Source organism: Echinops telfairi, unplaced genomic scaffold (assembly GCF_000313985.2).
Source record: "Echinops telfairi isolate 266 unplaced genomic scaffold, ASM31398v2 ScPeMD7_3533;HRSCAF=4204_0, whole genome shotgun sequence".
In the NCBI taxonomy this organism is placed as follows: Eukaryota; Metazoa; Chordata; class Mammalia; order Afrosoricida; family Tenrecidae; genus Echinops; species Echinops telfairi.
In genome coordinates, this window is record NW_022107431.1 from 42,103,201 (window position 1) to 42,121,980 (window position 18,780).

The 18,780-nt window shown below is 49.0% G+C and overlaps 1 protein-coding gene across 1 annotated transcript in view; it reads right to left on the minus strand.

The window, feature by feature from the left end:
* Positions 1-1,737: 1,737 nt before the first annotated feature.
* FYN (FYN proto-oncogene, Src family tyrosine kinase) overlaps positions 1,738-18,780 on the minus strand; it is a 186,299-nt gene continuing 169,256 nt past the window's right edge. Inside the window, exons 5-11 of the mRNA XM_045294613.1 lie at positions 15,030-15,128; positions 12,106-12,209; positions 11,074-11,223; positions 7,996-8,160; positions 4,247-4,426; positions 2,047-2,123; positions 1,738-1,953 (exon numbers count right to left, since the gene is read on the minus strand). Of these exons, the coding sequence (XP_045150548.1) occupies positions 1,738-1,953; positions 2,047-2,123; positions 4,247-4,426; positions 7,996-8,160; positions 11,074-11,223; positions 12,106-12,209; positions 15,030-15,128 (991 nt within the window). The remainder of the gene's footprint in view (positions 1,954-2,046; positions 2,124-4,246; positions 4,427-7,995; positions 8,161-11,073; positions 11,224-12,105; positions 12,210-15,029; positions 15,129-18,780) is intronic.

The window sequence follows — 18,780 nt, forward strand, 5'->3', positions numbered from 1 at the left end:
CCCACACTGTGTGTGTGTGTGTGTGTGTGTGTGTGTGTGTGCTGGACTGTGCAGGCACGCTTGCTGTGGGGGCAGTTGGCTCTAGGACAAGAGCTGCCACGTGCTGGAAAAATCCAAATAGCTGAGCTGTCTGACTGACATGTAACTGGGCACGTGGGCAGTGTCTGTCCCAGCCAAGGTCTCAGATGCCCATTTGTTACTTATCACTTGATTGCTGAGAACGTTTCCATGTTCAGAGTCAAATAGAAGGAGGGAGTGCTGGCAGGAAAGAGACAGAAAGAGAGAGCGAGACAGAGAGAGCGAGCATCCCCGAAGTGAAATTCAATAGAAAACATTGCCCTTAATACAGTCCAGCCACTGTTCAATCTTACTAGGAGTAAGAATAAGTTTGGGTTAAAAACAACAGTGACAGTTAACCCTGGGCCCCAGGTACAGCATTACGTTCCACGTAGGAGCCGACAAGTAGATGCAAATTACATAACTGATTCCACAACATCCATCACGTGGTGGCTACTGTGCGACTATCAAGGCAGACAGGAATAGGCCCCTATGTGGCTATCAAGGCAGAAGGGGAACACCCGGGGGGATGCCCTCCTTTGTACCTCGGGGGGATGCCCTCCTTTGTACCTCGTGCTCTAACAGCATCTGAGAATCTGCCCCACTGGACTGGCAGCTGGTTCTGGATCTAGTTCACTCAAGGCGAATTTCTACAACACTGTTGTTGGGAGTGAGGCAGAGGGAGATGACTAGGGGAGGGGATCTCTCCCATTGGCTGGCTGGGTACTACTCCGCTATCATCCCTCAGAGGTCCTCCCTCCTCCTTTCTTCTCCTGGCCTGCGCCCAGGGCACCCCATCTGTGCCGAGGGCTTTCCAGGCTGGCCCTTCAGCACATTTCCAGGGCTGCCTGCTGAGGTGTCCCTGGCTGGGTTCGCACTGCCAACCTCTGGGTAAGTCCCCGAGTGTTGAACTCTCTGTGCCATCCAGGAACTCCTCCGAGAGACTGCATTAGGGTCTCCTCTGACACGGGATGTCTGCTGGATTTGGCAGATCGCTGACGGCAGAAAAGTGACCTCTCTTCCCGGCCAAAGGGGGTGTTCTCCATGGCTGCCCACTGCTCCCTCACCCTCCAGGCCTCAGTCCCATCTCCGTTGCGGTGACTGGCTCTGTGACGCTCCGCCAGGCCCCGCTGCTTTTCCACACCCTTGTAAATGGCCCACCATCAGTGACTACCATGGGGGTATGCCTTCTGTTTTTCTCTGGGACTCGGGATGATGGAGTGATGAGCTCTAACCTGGCTGGTCCTTTGCCCTCCCACAGCCCTTTCTCCAAAGACCAGGATGCAGTTAAAAACAAAACAAATTCACTGCCATCAGGTTAATGCTAACTCACAGCAACCTTATAAGACAGGGTAGAACTGCTCCTGTGTGTTTCTGAGACTGTAACTCTGTAGGGGAGTAGAAAGCCCTGTCCTTCCTCCCTCCCCCGGAGCGGTTGGTGGTTTCGAACTGCTGACCTTGCAGTTAGCAGCCCAAAGCACAGCCATGAAGCCACCAGGGCGGTAAAAGTCAGGAGGTCCCAGTGGACACTCACTCACGGACACATCACATTTCCTCTATCCTTTGAACTCACTACAGCCTCCCACCTGCCGTGTGGTCCTGCCAGCCTGATCAAGGGGAAGAGGCCCAGCTGGGCGATGCCACTCAAAGGCGGCAGGGAGCACGAGGAGGGAGGAGGGGTCATGCAGTGGGGATCCTTTTCCAGGGCAGGATGGGGAACCATCCTGTTAAGCAGTGCCCACCTTGTCTTGCTGTGTACTCATTGTCTTCGATCAATCGGGCCAACCCAAAGTCAGCGATCTTGCAGATTAGCCCATTCCCGACGAGGATGTTCGCCGATCGGAGGTCTCTATGGATATAATTCATGCGCTCGATGTACGCCATTCCTGCAGCAACCTGTGGAAACCGAGGGCATGGCGTGTGAGTCCTGACTCACTACCCTGGCGCCCATCCATGCGAAGGCGTAAGCACAGCTGCCGCGGCGCCTACCTGTGCTGCCATGTCCACCAGATTCGGCAATTTCAGGGCTCTTCCTTCTCCATCTTTTAAGAAATCGAGTAAACTTCCTGTGAACAAAACAGAACTCTTTTAATTTGCTTTGGGAGGTGGAAATACTCCCAGCAGAGAGCCCTATGTAGTTTTTGTACAAGTGATAGCGTAGTTGAATAATGCCATCGGTGGTGGCCGGGAGGGGGAAGACTTATGCAAAACACCATGATCGAGAACAGTCTATGCACTAAAGGGCAACAGTTTTATCTTTGAAAAATAAGGAATGCTGACTCTATCCCTAAGGAGTTCAACAAACATTCGCTGAAACCTGAACAACAAAACCACTGCCACCCAGTCAACCCTAACTTACAGAGACCTTACAGGACAGGCAAAAACGCAACCCAACCCCAACCAACCCGAAAACCCTCACAGGAGTAGAAAGCCTTATCTTTCTCCCACAGAGTGGCCGGTGGTTTCGAACTGCTGATCCGTGGGCTGCTAGTAGCCCATCTCGTTACCCACTGTGCCACCATCATTCATATCCTGGAGGATGACAGCACTTCAGGTCATTTGGGAATTTGCTCACACAATGGAGCGACGAGGGAGCCATTCCCCTAGGGTGGCTCCTGGAGCAGCAGGCACAGCAACACCAGGGAACGTGTCGACTAGCAGATTCTCGGGCCCCAAGCCAGACCTGCTGAAACGCTGGGGCCCTGGCCGGAAGTCTGCTGTCTTAAAGACCCTTTGGGGTGAATCTGATACACCCAATTGGAGAGCCATTGGCCTAACTTATTTAGAGATTTTGAACCAAGAAAGGAGCACCTGAGGACAGCGTGGGCCAGGTAGCTCCCCCAGCCAGCCAAGCCTTCAGCAAGACACCTGAACTGTGAGGGCCGGACGAGACACAGCCCTGGGAGGCACAGGGCTAGCACCAGGGCTGGAGGTTCAGGCAGGCCATCTGCTGATTCGGCCCCCTCGCCCCAATGCTTTAAGCATGAAGTTATTTACAAAATAACCCTGGTTACAAAGGGCAAACACTGTGCCAGGAAAAAATTCCAAGTATACTTTAAAAGAAAGAACGCGGAGAAGAAAGAGGGCAGTAGTGTCCTCTGATGTGCAATGCATTGCCTTTTACGGCTGTTGGTTTCTTGTTTGGCTCATCTATTTTTCCAAAACAAAGTGATCGTTGGCCTTATCCCTGGCAATATTGCTTTCATTAGAGAGAATGAGGGAGGGGAAGAAGGGGATGGGGATAAAACGTGTCTTTAACAAAATTTCATTTCTCCTCCGCTGTTTAGGAAGCGAGCTGGAAAAACAAAACAAAACAAAACAAAACACTAAGATGCTAGAATCTGAACTCATCCAGGTAGCCCTGGTGGCACAGTGGTTCCGGGTCGGGCTGTTCACTATGAGTTCAGCAGTCGGAATGCACCAGCTGCTCCACACGCAAAAGATGGAACCCCATCTCCTCTGGGAAAGATTTAGTCTCGGAAGCCCTCGGGGCAGTGCAGCCCTGTGCTCTGGGGTCCCTAGCAGTCAGATTTGACTTGATGGCAATGTTTTTTTTGTTGTTTTAAACAGCCAGAGATTAGTGCCTGTTAACCGTTCATCTGTGCAAAAGGGAAGTTTAACATAAACCACTGCATTAAAAACAGTGATCTACAGAGTCCTCTGCCCAAACCCCTGTATTAACTCTTTCACGGCCCAATTAGTCTCTGCCTTGAACTTTTTGCTGATCTCAGTGTTTGTTTTCAGGGAAGGGAGGCAGGCTGCCATGAAAGGGGACCTCTTTCCCCCCAGTCACGTGGATTTTCATAGAGCTGGGTAGGGCTCACATGTCCCAGGTGGACTCTGGTGGGCTGAGGTCCGTGTCTTCAGATTCACAGGGAACCTGAGAGACTGCAAATGTTAGTGGGACATACACGTCCCACAGGTCTCAAAACGTTAAAACGAAGGGCTTAGTGATGGGGCGGCACTTGAATTCCTGACATGAGCAGCATGCGGAAGGTAAATACTGCAAGGGTTTACAGAGAAACACAAGGTCTGCTTCTAAAATATTTTCCTTTGTGAGCACAGGATGGGCGCTTCCTGGTGGGATTGCTGGATTCAGGCAGAGACAGGAGAAGTGCTAGCAGGCATCTCTGGTTCCCGCCCTGGGCCCTCCTGGGTTACTGGGGAGGCGGCTGAGGCAGGGCCTGACCTTTATTCATGTACTCGGTGACGATGTAGATGGGCTCCTCCGATACCACCGCGTAGAGCTGGACCAGCTTGTCGTGTTTCAACTTCTTCATGATCTGCGCCTCCTCCAGGAAGGACTCAGGGGACATGGTGCCCGGCTTCAGAGTCTTTATGGCTACTTTCGTGTTTCCGTTCCAGGTACCTACAGAACCCCCAGGGCAGTCAGTCAGTCCTCTTTTGAAGGTGGAACAGTTATTTCAACCAATAGCCAGTGGCCTCAAGTTAAACTTAAAGTTTGAAAAACAAAAACAAAGAAAACTTACCCCACCCCCGCAAAAAAAACCCCCAAAAAACAGGTCAACTGTAAGGACCCTGTCAAGTATTTTCAAAGAAAAAACATCGTCTCACTGAAGGCCAGTCCATAGTTCTTTAATTAAAACAATTTTTTTGGATTACACCACACTCCCTTTTTCTGGCTCAGCCACATGAGTACAAGCTTAACTCAAAGGCTCTAGTCTCACCTTGACCGTCGTCACATGTGTCGGGCCAGGGAGGAGTGTGAGCACAGAGGGAACTAGTCCACTCAAGAGTTCCCTTTCACGGAGCTCGCCATTAGAAAAGTGCACATGCCTCTGCACAGAGGTGAGAACACACTTGAGGATGTTGGAAATGACCACTGGCCTTTCAATTGTCTCCAGTGAGTGGGTTACTTGACTGAGTCCTGGACGGTTGAGCTCGGCATGCCGATAAGCACTGGCAAGGAGTGCTCAGTCTACCTGCCAGCACTTCAACCAGGGAAGGAGCATCCTTCAGGTTTGCTGATGGTCAGTTACCGTGAGAACAAGAGCTTTTTTATCAGTTAGACTGGAAAAATTAAAGGACAGCGAAGAGGGAGCAGAAATACTTAAAACTTAAAATGTTAAAATCAGGCAAGGTCTGGCTTAAACTATTCATCAGTTATCTCATCTGTAAACCACGGGGTGGGGTTGGGGGGGCGGCTCCAAGAGGGTCATGAAAAAATTCTCTTGTTTTTCAATTCCACTTTTCCAGGAACTTTTTGAAGACCCCTCATGTAGGAATGGAACCAGATTACCTGTGGAGTCCTAGCCCTTGTTTTATGTGTATTCCATTCCTTGTCCCATGACTTTGATTTACAACTACTTTATAAGGGGAAAAAAAAAATCTGCTGAATTGAATTACAGTCTTTTCTATTTGAAAAAGAAGGCTGGTTTAAATTAAGATTAATTTGTATATGCAATATAACTGACTTTAGAATTAAAAAAAAGTTTGAGTTGGAGCATCTGTTGCTACCCTGTTAAATACATAATTCATATAATTACAAAATGTGACCTACAAAAATATAAAGTATGAAAAAACAGGGGCTTAAAAAAGAGTGTACTGAAATCTCATGACGTGTCTGGCGACTAAAAGGAAACGTTTGCTGAGTGCTAGCACCCCCAGATTCCAGAGAGAGTGGTCTGTTCCTCTCCAATAAGAACCCTGTTAATTAGACAGCCATTCCATCACCATTCTGCAGTATCAAAAAATCATGCTGTGCGTTTAAGGGAAAAAAATCTTAATGGTCTATGTAAAGATTTAAAGGTAGTAATTCATAGAGTTTGAAAATAAATTTCCTCACGGGGTTCAAATCTTTCTGAGCGTGTGAGGAACTTGATTACAAGATTCAGGGCTCAGAACTCCAACCACAAACTGGCCACGGTGAGGTATTTTACACTACTTGAATTCAAGTTCAGAGAGGAGGACACTACAATGTGAGCTCTGAAATACAGTGATGATAAAACAATTATACTGGTTAATACATATGTGGGTCAAAAGGTATTGCTATGAAATCCCTGACTTTAATGAAACAAAAACATAAACATGTGGAGTGACTGTTTCTAAACATGTCCCCCCTCTAGGTGTATATAGGGCTAGAGGAGTTGTAGCCACCCCTCTTGCTTCCACACGGAACCCTGCATTCCGATTTAGACCACGGCAGACGGACTGCGTCAGTGCTGGCATCCTCGAGGGACTCACATGGTGTTCTTTTGAAATGTTCTTTGAGTTTGGGGATCAAAAAGAAGTCTGAGGGTTAAGATCAAGGCTGTAAGGTTTCCCAGTGAAATTCTACGATGGTCCTGGAAACTCTGGATACCTCATCTCTGCCTGGAATTTAACATAGCCAGCAGATCTCTCTGCTCAGAAGCCACAGTTTGGGTCCTTTTGTGAAGGCACGCACCCTAAGGAGGCCAAGGCCAGTGTATGACTGAGAAAACGTGCCCGAGCCACCCAGGCATTGCAGAGACATACGCAAACATGCTTTGCTTGGAATAAGCCCCTAGATACATGTGTGAATTGGAACCCCAGTAACACACTTGTTGACTTACCCTTGTATGTATATTCTCAACGTGTGTGTGTATCTCTCTATCTGTACATATCTATATCTTACTATGTGTCAGGCTCAGTTCTAAGTGCTTAAATGTATTGGTGCTTTTCATTTAGACCATATGTAAACACCACACCACACACCATATGTAAACACCACACAAACCAAGAGATACCTCACAAGATTGTTTCTCATGTGCTCTAAAACGGAGGATTTCACAAGCACTACCATCAGATATACTCTTACTGACAGTTTGTGTGTGTGTGTAAAGCTATACATTATCTCTAAGCAAAGTGACCCCCAAACAGTGGGGAGGGTCCAGCGCAGTGTGTTGTGTGTGTGTGTGTGTGTGTGTCTACCGACCCCCTAGAAACTTTAAGCATATTGTCCTATGCAATCCTCATAGCAATCCTAGCAAATACATCTCATTCTAGTTTTACAGATGAGAAAACTGAGGCTCAAAGAAGTTAATAAGGCCCTTGTTCATAGTTAATCAGCTATAACAGACCCAAGCCCAGGACCAAGGGGCAAGAAGCCCAGGGTCTTGCCCTATAGTGGTTCATCTACAGTAGCTTACCGTCCCGCCTCAGAGGAAGAACACCAGATTTGTTTTGCCTGGTTTTCCTGTTCTGTGAGTGCTTTAATGAACCACACGGAGCAGGAGAGACGTGCACAGCAGGCAATCACAACATTCTCGAAATCTGCATGGCCCGTGACCAGATTCAGTGCCATGGTCCACATGGCTGTGCACGTAGATTTGAATGTTTTCTTTCAAGACCCTCTTTTTAATTGGCTCCAAGACGCAGCCAAAACAAACAGTACCCTCTGCCTTACCAAGCCACACTTCAGCGAAACACCCCTGACCCAGCTTCTTCTCCAGAAACAACGAGTCACGTGCCACTTCCCAAGCATCTTTAGCCAATCCGGAAGTTTGTGGGGTACAACTTGAGGCAATCACAGTTAAGTTAAAACACAAACCATCAGCTTTCTCTACAGGAAAGGGGATTAATAAAGAAAACACAGTCCTTATAATCCATCATTCCGCATGCACTACGAAAGATGGAAGGTGGCCTGCCCTTCGGGGTGACATGGAATTTATGCCAACAAATATCCACAGTTGCAAGGCTTTCTGGGCAGCCTGGATCATTCTTTGAATCGTTTACTGGTTATGAATCAAAGCTTGTGCACTAATTGGTTTGGAGCCAACTGGCCAATTTTGATCATTTACTATTTCTTTTCTAGGCATTCCAAAATTGTGAGTTCAATGCATTCGTGATTTAAATTTTTACCACCTGCATAAAGTTTTCATTTCCACCTTCCACCTTTGATGTTTGGGATTCCCCAAACAAGGCAGCTAGTAAGAGAATAATTGAGTCTCAGCATACCCATCCACACTTCCCCAAACTGCCCATTTCCCAGTCTCTTGATCAACTGCAGGGACTCTCGAGGGATTTCCCAGACATCTTTGGTTTTGACAGACAGATCGGTAAGCCTTGGCATCCCTTTGTGACAGGGAACTACTAGGCGGCAGCAGAGACCTGCGGCTCTCTCTGATGGAGCGAGGACGGAGACGGCAGCAGGAGCAGGAGAGAAAAGGGCAGAGAGGGCACGTGAGACAGAGCACGCACAGGTACACAAACCCACACTAGCCAGCACACGGTGCTTCATCAGCAGGGAAATAAATACACACTCTTGGAAGGTTAGACGTCACATGCGGAAACACGGTCCTCCGAGGTAGAAGAGGGGACATTTTCTATCTGGATGACCCTGTACACCCAGATACAACAAAGGGTATGCCTATGTAGACACAGCCAACTTTGGACCTTTTAAATTCCTTACTCACTTAAGAAACACATTTAGGGGCTGGGGATCTCTTTGGTGTGGGTCTACGTAAAATGTTAAGTTTAGTACAAGATTCTTCTATAGAACATTCAATGGTTACAGGTTACATATACCTGTCAGGAGCATAAGGGGCCCCTCTGCTAGCGACTTCTCTGGCATTCCTGACTCTGTTCTACCAGTCGGATGCTCCGGCACTGCCTGGCTGATGGCTCCTTTGCCCCACCCTCTTGTTCTTTTAACCTTTAAAAGTCTAATTAGGATATCCTTTAGGAATCTGATTAGAAAGGAGAAAGAATGGAAACGGAAATTTGAAAAAATTCAAGGATTTGAGAGGATTCTAGTCCCCATGAAAAAGGGAAGAAGGTAAAAGGTTATTTTCTATTTGCATACATTTTAGAATTCAGCAATGCTAAGGAGCCCTGGTGGCACTGTGGGTTAGACACTGGGCTGTTAAACCACAAGGTTAGTGGTTCAAAGCCACCAGCCACTCTGAAAGAGAAAGCTTAGGCTGCCTGCTGCACTAAAGATTTATGGCCTCGGAAACCCTGTGCGGGGTCCTTATGAGCCCATAGGCTTTGGTTTGGAAGTGGGGCCATGGCCTAGATGCCAAGCTAACCACCAGCAGGGGAGAGAAGGCAACAAAGAGCAAGGTAGGAGATCAGTGGCCGGAGCTGCCCAGAGTTGGGACTGTGAGGTGGACAGTGTGCCCTGACACCCCTCACATCTGGGAAAAGCAAATGTAGCTCTGTCTTTTCTCCAGGGGCCTGCCAGAACGTAACTTTTCTTTTTGAAGGAATCAGGCTCTGAGATGTTTAGGCAGGACATTATTTATGGGTCAATATTTCGAAGGCATTTTATTGTAAGAGAGAGAGAAAGAGGGAAGAGGAAAAGCCAACATAAAAACAAATCTAACTCAAGATAGATTTTTTGGGGGGGGGCTTTGTGGGAAGAGATGGAAAAAAACCCTATTGCTCTTCATATCTTTTCTCTCCTTCCAGCTTTATGATGCTATTAAGGCGCCCTTTCCAACACAATATTTTCAAATGCTCCAAGCCCCCGGGATCTAGCTGATGCTGGCTGTAATGAAATCTATTCCAGCATTTGAGAAGCCCTTACAACATGCAGGCATTTTGAGCATGTCATTTAAGCTCGGAGAGGCTCTGCTCTCTTTGCTGCAAATATCTTATTAGGATCTGCATCAAGCAAAGTTATCCAATGCTCCCACCGACCATGCACCAAGGGTTCATATTGCTCCCAGGGGCTCAGGACTTCGCCCAAATCAATATACAGGTATTTCTTGCTGTTCTTGTCAAAAGATTGCTCCCTCTTTGGGCTAAAACAACAACCACGCACGCATTTTTTCATGTGTGCATAGGGAAAGTGGGGGTGAAGCCACATACTATTGGGGAGGGGGCTTGTCGCTGTTATGTTGGACAATAGAAAAAATATATATAATGCACACAAAAACCCCACTGGCTTCATGGAAGACAGAGCTCTATCTGTACATATCGGCCCATATCCATTTGTGAATGTATGTATTCAATCAATCGTGGAACATGCTTGCTAACCTAGGGAAGAAATTACACCTAACCCTAAATTCTGTCATAAAATGTACAAACTGGAGGCCTGAACGCTTGACGAGTGTGTGTTTCCAGAGACAGCAGAATCATGGTGACATCTGCCCGTTCGGTCTGAGCTTCATGGACTTCTGAGAAGTTTCCTGTAGCACAAGGGATGCCCTGTGGGTCATGTGATCCTAGGTCTGTGTTGGAGGCAGGCTGGGCGGTGGTCGGTGACCCTGAGTTGCTTGCAATGCATGGCAACCTTCCGGGACAGAGCAGAACTCCCCTGAGGGTTTCCTAGGCTAGGAGGTGGAACTGATTTACCACACTAAACCACCATCTTTACCGAAGCAGAGCCCCAGGTCTTTTATGCTCAGGGGTGGCTGGTGGGTTTGAACTGCCAACCTTTAGTTAGCAGTCACTTAACCAATGGACCACCAGCCCCACCCCACCATCCAACTCTGTGTTTGTTTGAAATGGACTTGTACGTCACTAAAGATTCCAAGTCCACATCACTTAATGGTGCCTTAAAGATGGGGGTAGAGAGTGATTAATGACTAGTAAATTCACCTACTGAGAAGAAGGGACCATATGTACAGCCGTCCCTGGACCGGCGGGAGTGCACACCGATGACAGAAACACCCCCTCTACGTGTGCTTCCACCAGAGGCAGCTCCGGCCCGCCTTCCTTTCACGGGTTCGGAACCATGAAGTGCAGGGAATGGAAACAATGCTTAAGAGGATTTTAGGAGGATGGTGAAAGGCCAAGCGACTGTATTTTTACTTTTGACACTGAACCGATTGCTTCCTACTTGGGGCGGTTGGGGGGAGAGAGGTTAGAATGTTATAGAAACGCCTGACAAATAAAATAGGAAAAACAATAGACACAGAACCTACTCATTCAGGCAAGTCCTATCTTGAGGCAAAAGCAAAATAAGACACATGAGTGCCCATCTAAAGATTTGCCGGGCCACCTCCCTGTGTCTCCTGTGGGCCCGCCCCCAGGGCCCCCACAGGCCCCCTGTCCAAAGGGCTCACAGCTCATTAGAGTGAAGGTTACCTGAGTAATGCTGTACAAGCTGCTGAAGTGTTTCAAACTGGGCCCGGGTGGTGATGTAGTAGCCACCATTGTCAAGTTTGCGAATTTTATAGTGTTTGACATGATCTCCTTTCATGTCATCCCAGTCACGGATGGACAGTGAATAGGCACCTGGTAAATATGCAGAGCGTTAGCAGTGATCCCACTTTGAGGACTCATTGGTTTTTAAGGGTTCAGCTACTTGACTATCCTGATTAATAATTATCAAGGGGAGACACACATACTTCCACTCGGTACCGAGGATGAAAATTTCTCTTGCTTTCCTGTAAATGTCAGAAGATATTAGCAATACAATGATTTTACTCTCGAGCCTGGAAGCTTCTTGGGTTATTTTCCCCCCTCTAAAATACTCCATTCACGCACACTTGTGCCACCTCACACGGCAAAGATCCAGACTGGGTGGGGGCTGAGCCTTCTTCCTGGCGTCCGCGCCCACAGGATGGTCAGGTCGGTTAGGACAATGTACACAAAAGAAATCTTGAGGCAGTGAGATTCAAATTTCAGCTGAACAACACCTCCAAGGAGAGCAGATAAACAGTGTCTGCTAGAACAAGTTATAAGTCTACCACTCTTTTCTACCCTGCTTTCCGCCTCTTCTCCTGTGGGCGCTAAAACCAAAAGGCCAACAATTGGAGGAAGAGAAAGAAGTGAGAGTCTCAGCTATTAAAAACCCCAAAACCAAAGAAAGGCAAAACCACCTGTATGACTGACTGGCTCCTGAGTAGCTCAGCGTTTCAGAAAGACCCTAAAGCTAACGGACTTCTGAAAGGGTCTATGATCCTGGGTACCCAGAGGAATAAAGTGACCCCAGCCCGTCTGTGGGTTGGTGGGTGGGGAGCTCCTGCTGTTGATATGGAATTGCCTGGAGCAAACACTGGGCACAGGGAGGCTAGGCACCACTGAGAAACCTTTGTGCACTAGGATACGCCTTTATCCCTCTGAGGAATCCACAGATTGAATGGCAAGCCCACTCCCTCACTGTCCTCAGCTTACCTTTGGTGGTTTCACTCTCACGGATTAGAAAGGTACCTCTTGGGTTTCCAAAGGACAACAGCTGTCGCTCGGCATCTTTCCGGCCAAGTTTCCCAAAGTACCACCTTTAGACGAGACAAAGGAAGGGAGTCTCTGGGAACCCTCATTGCAACACGGAATAGGGCAGAGGTGCTTCTGCCCATTCATCTCTTTCGCCTTCAGTCTGGTCCTTAACCTAGTTTATATATGTATGTGTGTGTCTATGTACAGCCCCCCCCCCCAACGCACACACCCCTCCCTGGCTCAAGCAGTTCTTTTTCAATCTACTCATGATTCTACCCCTAATCCATCTCTTTCACTCCTTAAAAAAAAAAAAAAAATCTCGGGCTTGAATTGTGGGCTGTTTTCCTTCCCTCCAGTGATGACAGGAACTGGTTTGTGTTAAAGGTGCCACCTGCATGCATTAAAGGAGAAATCAAAAACCTTGTTTTGAAATGGCAACCGCAGGAGACCCTTCCCACGCTCATCCACAAGACCCCTGATTTCTGAGTGTAATTACAACCCCTGGGAGGAAATAGCACACAGTCTAAGTGTATGAAAGGATCATTAATCACTCGTGGGTTTTTTTAAGGTCCATCAGCGTGGACCAAGAATAAAAGACACATGCTATTTGCAGCAGCATTCTACCTGGAGGAAGCGGGGGAGGATGCTGAAGATGACCCTTAATTTGAAACGGCTATTGCCGCGGGAGCTGGCTTGTCTTTCTCCTCTCAGATTGGATGGATGAAAGGCATTGAGCCAGCACCTGGGCTGTGACCTGCCAGCCTTCTGGCCGGCACAGCGGCACCACGGGCTCCTGTGCACCTTGGAGCGCCGTGCAGTCAACGGGCACGTTCTGCAGAGTGACTGCGGGCTGCAGACAGGTTCATCTTCTCCCCAGCCAGGCAGCGAGGGGCAGTGGCACCAGACACCCCTTCGGAAGGCGGCCCAGGGAGTGATGGCCTGATCTGTCTTCTCTCTCTGACTCCCGCCCGCCCCCAGAGCCTCATCGCTGTCTGGTAATTAGTCAGCGGTACAGCACTGATGCTGCGGGAACAGCAGGTGTTCCCGGGAGCCGAGGGGTGGGGTGGGGGTGGGGAAGCTGGAGCGTTCCATTGGAATCCGCTCACAGGAACAATTTTTAGAATCCTGAACTGTGAGAGGATCCAGTTTCTAAAATAAAATTTTGATTCATTATGTTTGAATGTAGCTATTATGCATTCATTGCGGAAGTCTTTTGTGAATGAAGGAGCTTCGCTGGAGCCAAGCAAAGACACCCACCCTCTACGTTCACTCTTCGTGGACGTTCAAGGTCCCAAATTGCAGGGAGGCATGCCCCAGCCTGGAGCCAGTTGGTATAAAGAGAACGGCACCAATTATTTGAGAGAAATGATGTCCCGGGGCTGTGTCAATAACCCGAGGAGGATGCCTGGCAAGTACCAACAGTGGGGGACACGCAGACAGCCGGCTCGTGGGAAAACGGGCTGTGCTGACACAATAGTACATTTAGATAACAGGAATGAATTGCACATGTAATTACCAAAGAATGGCCTTTTATTATTTAAGAACAAAATACCTTAAGAGGTACTCATGACTTCTCTGATTCACAGGTCCCTACAGGACAGGGCGGAGCAGCTCAGTGGACCCCCAGGCTGCACCCCTGGATGGGAGTAGTGGCCACAGCATTCTCCCTCTGAGTGGCGGTTAGCAGACCCGCACTTAACCCACCGTGCCACCAGGACACCTCTGTAAATATAAAGCTGGCCAACATAATGCCACACATTTCTTCTGAGAGAGCAAGACAGGTGGAGCGTACCCCCAAATGGAAGTGCAGGTCCCAGCCCTTAATTCACTGCTAAGGAGACATGTTTTCTGGGAGGGACAAAACATGCTCCCAGAACCACTTGGTGTTTGAGGGAGGAAATAAAACAGACCTCCCTTAGAAGAAACACAAGGGACTCAAAAACAAGCCAAGGATCCTGTTGGGGATTTAGCTAGGGTGCGGAGTTTAATCCTGCTTGCTGTCCTTAAATAAATCCATGACAAAATGAAATCTCAGAGCTGAAGGTTGGGCTTAGGATTGACTTTTTCTGACTCCTTTGTGGGGAGGGGGAGGCCAGACCACCTACTGGAGTAGGGCTGGCAGATCCCCACAGTGTCAGGGTGAGGCCATGGGGAGAAGTTAGGGTCTGCAAACTACGTTCTCTGGCACGTCTCCACTCTGGACGGACCAGGAATCCTTCGCCAGTTCAAGGAGTAAGATTACCTTGTTTAGAATTCCCCTCCCAGACCGCTGACTTCAAATTCCTACCTGTGGAGTGGTCAGGTCAAAAGACTTCTGGCTACTATCTGCTATCCAAGAACCCAACTGAGCCCCCGAATTGAGTGAAGAAGCCCTTGCAATGCACCACTGCCATGCCTTCTGCATTCTGAACAGCAGATTCAACCACCTGGGCATGGCAGGTATGCTTTCTCAGCACGTCTTCACTACTTCTGATTATTGCACACAGAGAGAAATCTCAGCCTGATCTGTGAGTCAAGCATTTCGCTCTATCTTTTTAATGGAAAGTGCAGGCTGCAGTTTGGAATGTTGGGTTGGTGATAAAAAAATATGCTCTAGCTAGATTCTCAACGTATTTTCTTGGTCACTTTCCATCTACAGGCAGTAAGTTGGTTTTCATTTTGGAAACTGGTAACAAGTTTCTTTGCAAAAGATGCAGCATAGGAAAAAAATTAATTAACAGTGCTAGTATCACACAGATAGGGCCAACACCAGTGCCTAACGTCTGGGAGACGTAGTATGACTGTATTCTCTCAGTCCCTAGTCATTTCTCCACCTGCCCAGTGCTGAGCAAAGAACTTGTAACAGCAAGGAGTTGAGAGGAAAACCATGAAAGGAAACATACTCTTCTGCTTGGATGGAGTCGACTGGAGCCACATAATTGCTGGGGATGTAGCCCGTCTCTCCGGTGTTCAGGGAGCGGGCTTCCCACCAGTCTCCTTCCCTGCAGGGAAAGCACAGAAGGGAAGAGAAGTGAGCAAATCTGCTGTCTTGAAGTCCTGCAGCCTGTAAGGCCCCTGCGGTCTCCCATCATGCCACCAGCTGATGCCGCCAGCCTCCACACCGCCCTGAGAAGGGCAGATGGTTTACCATGGGAGTTGAACCCAGCTCTGTCTTTTGCCTGATGTGTGAAGTCAGACCGCACGACCCTGGCTGTGAGAGGGCACTGACCACATTTCGCTTGGGAGATACCCCCAATCTGGGCTATGGGGAAGGGAATCTAGCTGCAGTCTAGGTAATTAAAGCCTAATCCGCGGCAGCTGACCAAGAAATTGTTAGAGGCCCAGTAAGGGACACAAGCATTTCTCCTCAGGAAAGGGGGGCTCACCACATGACCCTCAGATTAAGACAAATCAGTAACTTGAATGGTGAAGGCTCGTGTGCTTTGATTCACATCTTTTTGTGGGTCACAGAGAGCAGGGATGGTGTATGTGCTGTTTCCTGTGGATGCCGGGGAGACAGTTCTCTCTGGGGCTCAAACTCTGACATCTGCTGAGTCTCCACAGACCCCCCCACCCCCCACCCCCGTGGGGCGGGGGACACAGCAGTCCTAGAGTCAATTGGCTTCTGGGTCACTGGGGCAGAAACGCATCATGGGAAGCCAGAGGCCCAGCTCTCGCTCCTGTCCTTGTTTGGTCCCCTGGGGCACAGGAGCGAGAAGCACAGCGCTGTATCTCCTTTGTCCCCAAATCACTTTCTGGTTGGGAAAGAATGCGTGCTGGCTTTTGGCCCCGGTCGAGGTCCTCTCCTGACTGATTTAATTAGGTGGAGAATAATTAAATCCAACGTCCACTCAGGTCTTGCCCCCGAGTCCCTGACTTTAAAGAGCGACTCACTGAGCGAGGGGACTGGGTGGACTCCAGATAGGGCTTGGTGCAGCCACAGAGCGCAAGGTGACAGGCCAACGTGAGTTACGGGGGAAGCTGGGGAAATGTGCTGGGGGCCCTCCTAGCAAGTAACACAGGCACTCCACAGGGTGCTGGCGATGGTCTCTGAAAAATTCTGTTTTAATACGCCCCCCTACCCCCAGTTAATTGAAACAGATTAACCAATCAAAAGAGGACAATGGTTGTTGTTATGCCTATAAAGTCTTTTGCTGATTGCCTTACATTTCACTCATGCTCGGGAAGGGGGCTTGTTATGGAAGGAGGAGAAGCCATGTCTTGCGACTCCTCTATCATATCCCTTTGCCTTGTCAGGTTCAAATTCAGGAAATTAGAAACGTCAATAGCTTGTACTGGTCTCATTTCTACTGCCCTCTCCCCTGCCCACCCCCCCAGGAAATATTTCCAGTTGTAAGCATATCCTCTAACTACATATGCAGAAGTCCCCCCCGCCCCTCCCACCGCGAAATAAAACACGACATGCAATTAGGAAATGGCTTTGTAGACAACATGATCTTCACTTTCTGGTGAAAACGTTCACTGCTTCGAAGGGCCACTAGATGGAGATATTTCCCCACAGAAAATAACAATACCCTGTCCAGTGTCTCTCTCTCTCTCTCTCTCTCTCTCTCTCTCTCTCTCTCTCTCTCACACACACACACACACACACACACAATCAGGAACACGGTGGGGAAAAGGGTAAAGAGAAAATAGAAGTGCTTGTAGCAGAGGGTTCTTTTTAATACAAGATAACTGCTCACTGAATCAGTCCTGTTTATTGAAGAACAAGCAGGCTGGCTCGCAGCACGTGAGGGTTTGGGGGAAAGCCCTCCAGGGCAGAAAGCCAGCCCTGTTGGCTGCAGGCTGGGGCAAACCCAGTCTACTGCAGGGGAGCTGGTACTAATGGGCTGATTCCAATCTCAGTCTGGCCTATCCATCTATCTCTCTGGCCGAGGCCCCTCAGTCGTTCAGCAGTTAGAAGCCAGCTCATTCCTAAATCTCACGGCAGGGATCCTATCCCAAGAGACTCAACTCCTCTCTCAAGCATTTTCCGACTCCTCTCTCAAGCATTTTCCATTCACCATGAGGAATTTGATGCCCCCCCTCCCCGCCCCGCCACTTTCCCCCTTTTTAGGTCGGCCAGGGTCGCTTTCTTCATCAAAGAAGACGTGAGTAACCAGGACCCGGTATATTAGGTAGTAAACCCCACATGTCATTTGCACCCAGAAGAAGTCTGATGAGAAAGTGAAAATCCATTTTCTCAGCACACTTGTCGTCAGGTGCCTTTGAGTCCGCTCCGACTCACAGTTCCCGATGTTAGAGCAGAAGCCCTGCCCGGTCCTGCGGGTTCCTCACGATCACTGCGTGTGGGGGCCCGTGGCTGCAGCCACTGCTTCGTACTTTTAGTGCCTGCGGGGCTCTCCTTCCAACACTGCACCGGACAATGTTCCTTCGGATTTATAAAGTTTTCACTGGCCAATCCCACAGAAGTGAGTGGATCACCTACTGCCTACTCCTTCCTTGTCTGGGAGCTCTGGTGAGACCTGTCTACCATTCCTCCCCCCCTCCCCCCTCACCATGGTGTCTGCAATACCGGGGGCATAGCTTCCAGCATCACAGCAACATACAAGCCTCTGCAGCACAACAAGCTGACCCACGAGCCCTCTCAGACAAACAATACACTCTTTACAAATCATTCACGCAGATTCAGGAACAGAGGACTTCTATTACACTGCTCTTCATTTCTTTGCGTGGGTGACTGTGCTTCATCAGCTTATTAAAGACATTTCTTTACAACTGTTCTGATCACTCTGATATTTTATCAATTCAGACCTGGTGAGATTTTTGTTACCATGCTCTGATTCAAATATATGATTTAAGCTCTGGCTCCGGTTTAGAATAGCTTTGGGGTTTTTATCACAGGTCCTCCAGTTTAATGACTTACTAAATCTTCTGTGTCCTCAACTCCCCAGAGCTGTTTGCAGGCCTGGGGTCCCTGGAGCCGGAGCCATGGGAGCCCTGAAGGGTCCAGAAAGTGGCCTGCATCAGCCTCTACCTGCTGAGCTCAGGAGCATTTTCATGAGAAATGCTGGACCCTCAAAATCGGGTCACTGCCCATCTTGCTTTGGGAAAGCACACGCATGACCCTTTGAAGGAGGGTCTGGATGGGTCTCTAACCCGGGATTCCCGTGAGACGAGGCACAGATGATGAGAGAGGCCCTGCTCCAGGCCATGTCCACCACTTACTCTGGGTCTAACTCGAGTTCTACTTTGATGACGGTGAGCCTTCGGGCATGAAATGTAAAACAAGGAAGTTAAATGGAGGAACCTTGATACCCTGGAAAGTGGGTTCAAGTTGCATAACAGCCCTGACACTACACCGAGGAGTCCAGATGGAGTGGTGGGTTATCCACTGAGCACGTAGGAAGCAGCCAGTGAGGCCCCCATCTCCCCTCCCTCACACCCTGGCTGGGCCACATTCGTGTCTCCTGGGTTATGCTGCACTTGGAAACCAACAAGCCAGCCCCTCAGCAACTCCTGCCTTGGGGAAGGGCAAGGGAGAGGGAGGAACCCCCAGCTCCCCACTCCAGCAAGGCCCAGCCCGCCCGCTCTTTCAGGCGTGGGAGCCAGCGGCTGGGAGGGGCTGCAGGAGGAGACCGAGCCGCCAGCCATCTGGTTCTGTATTACTGCTTTGTTTTTCCTTCCTCATTT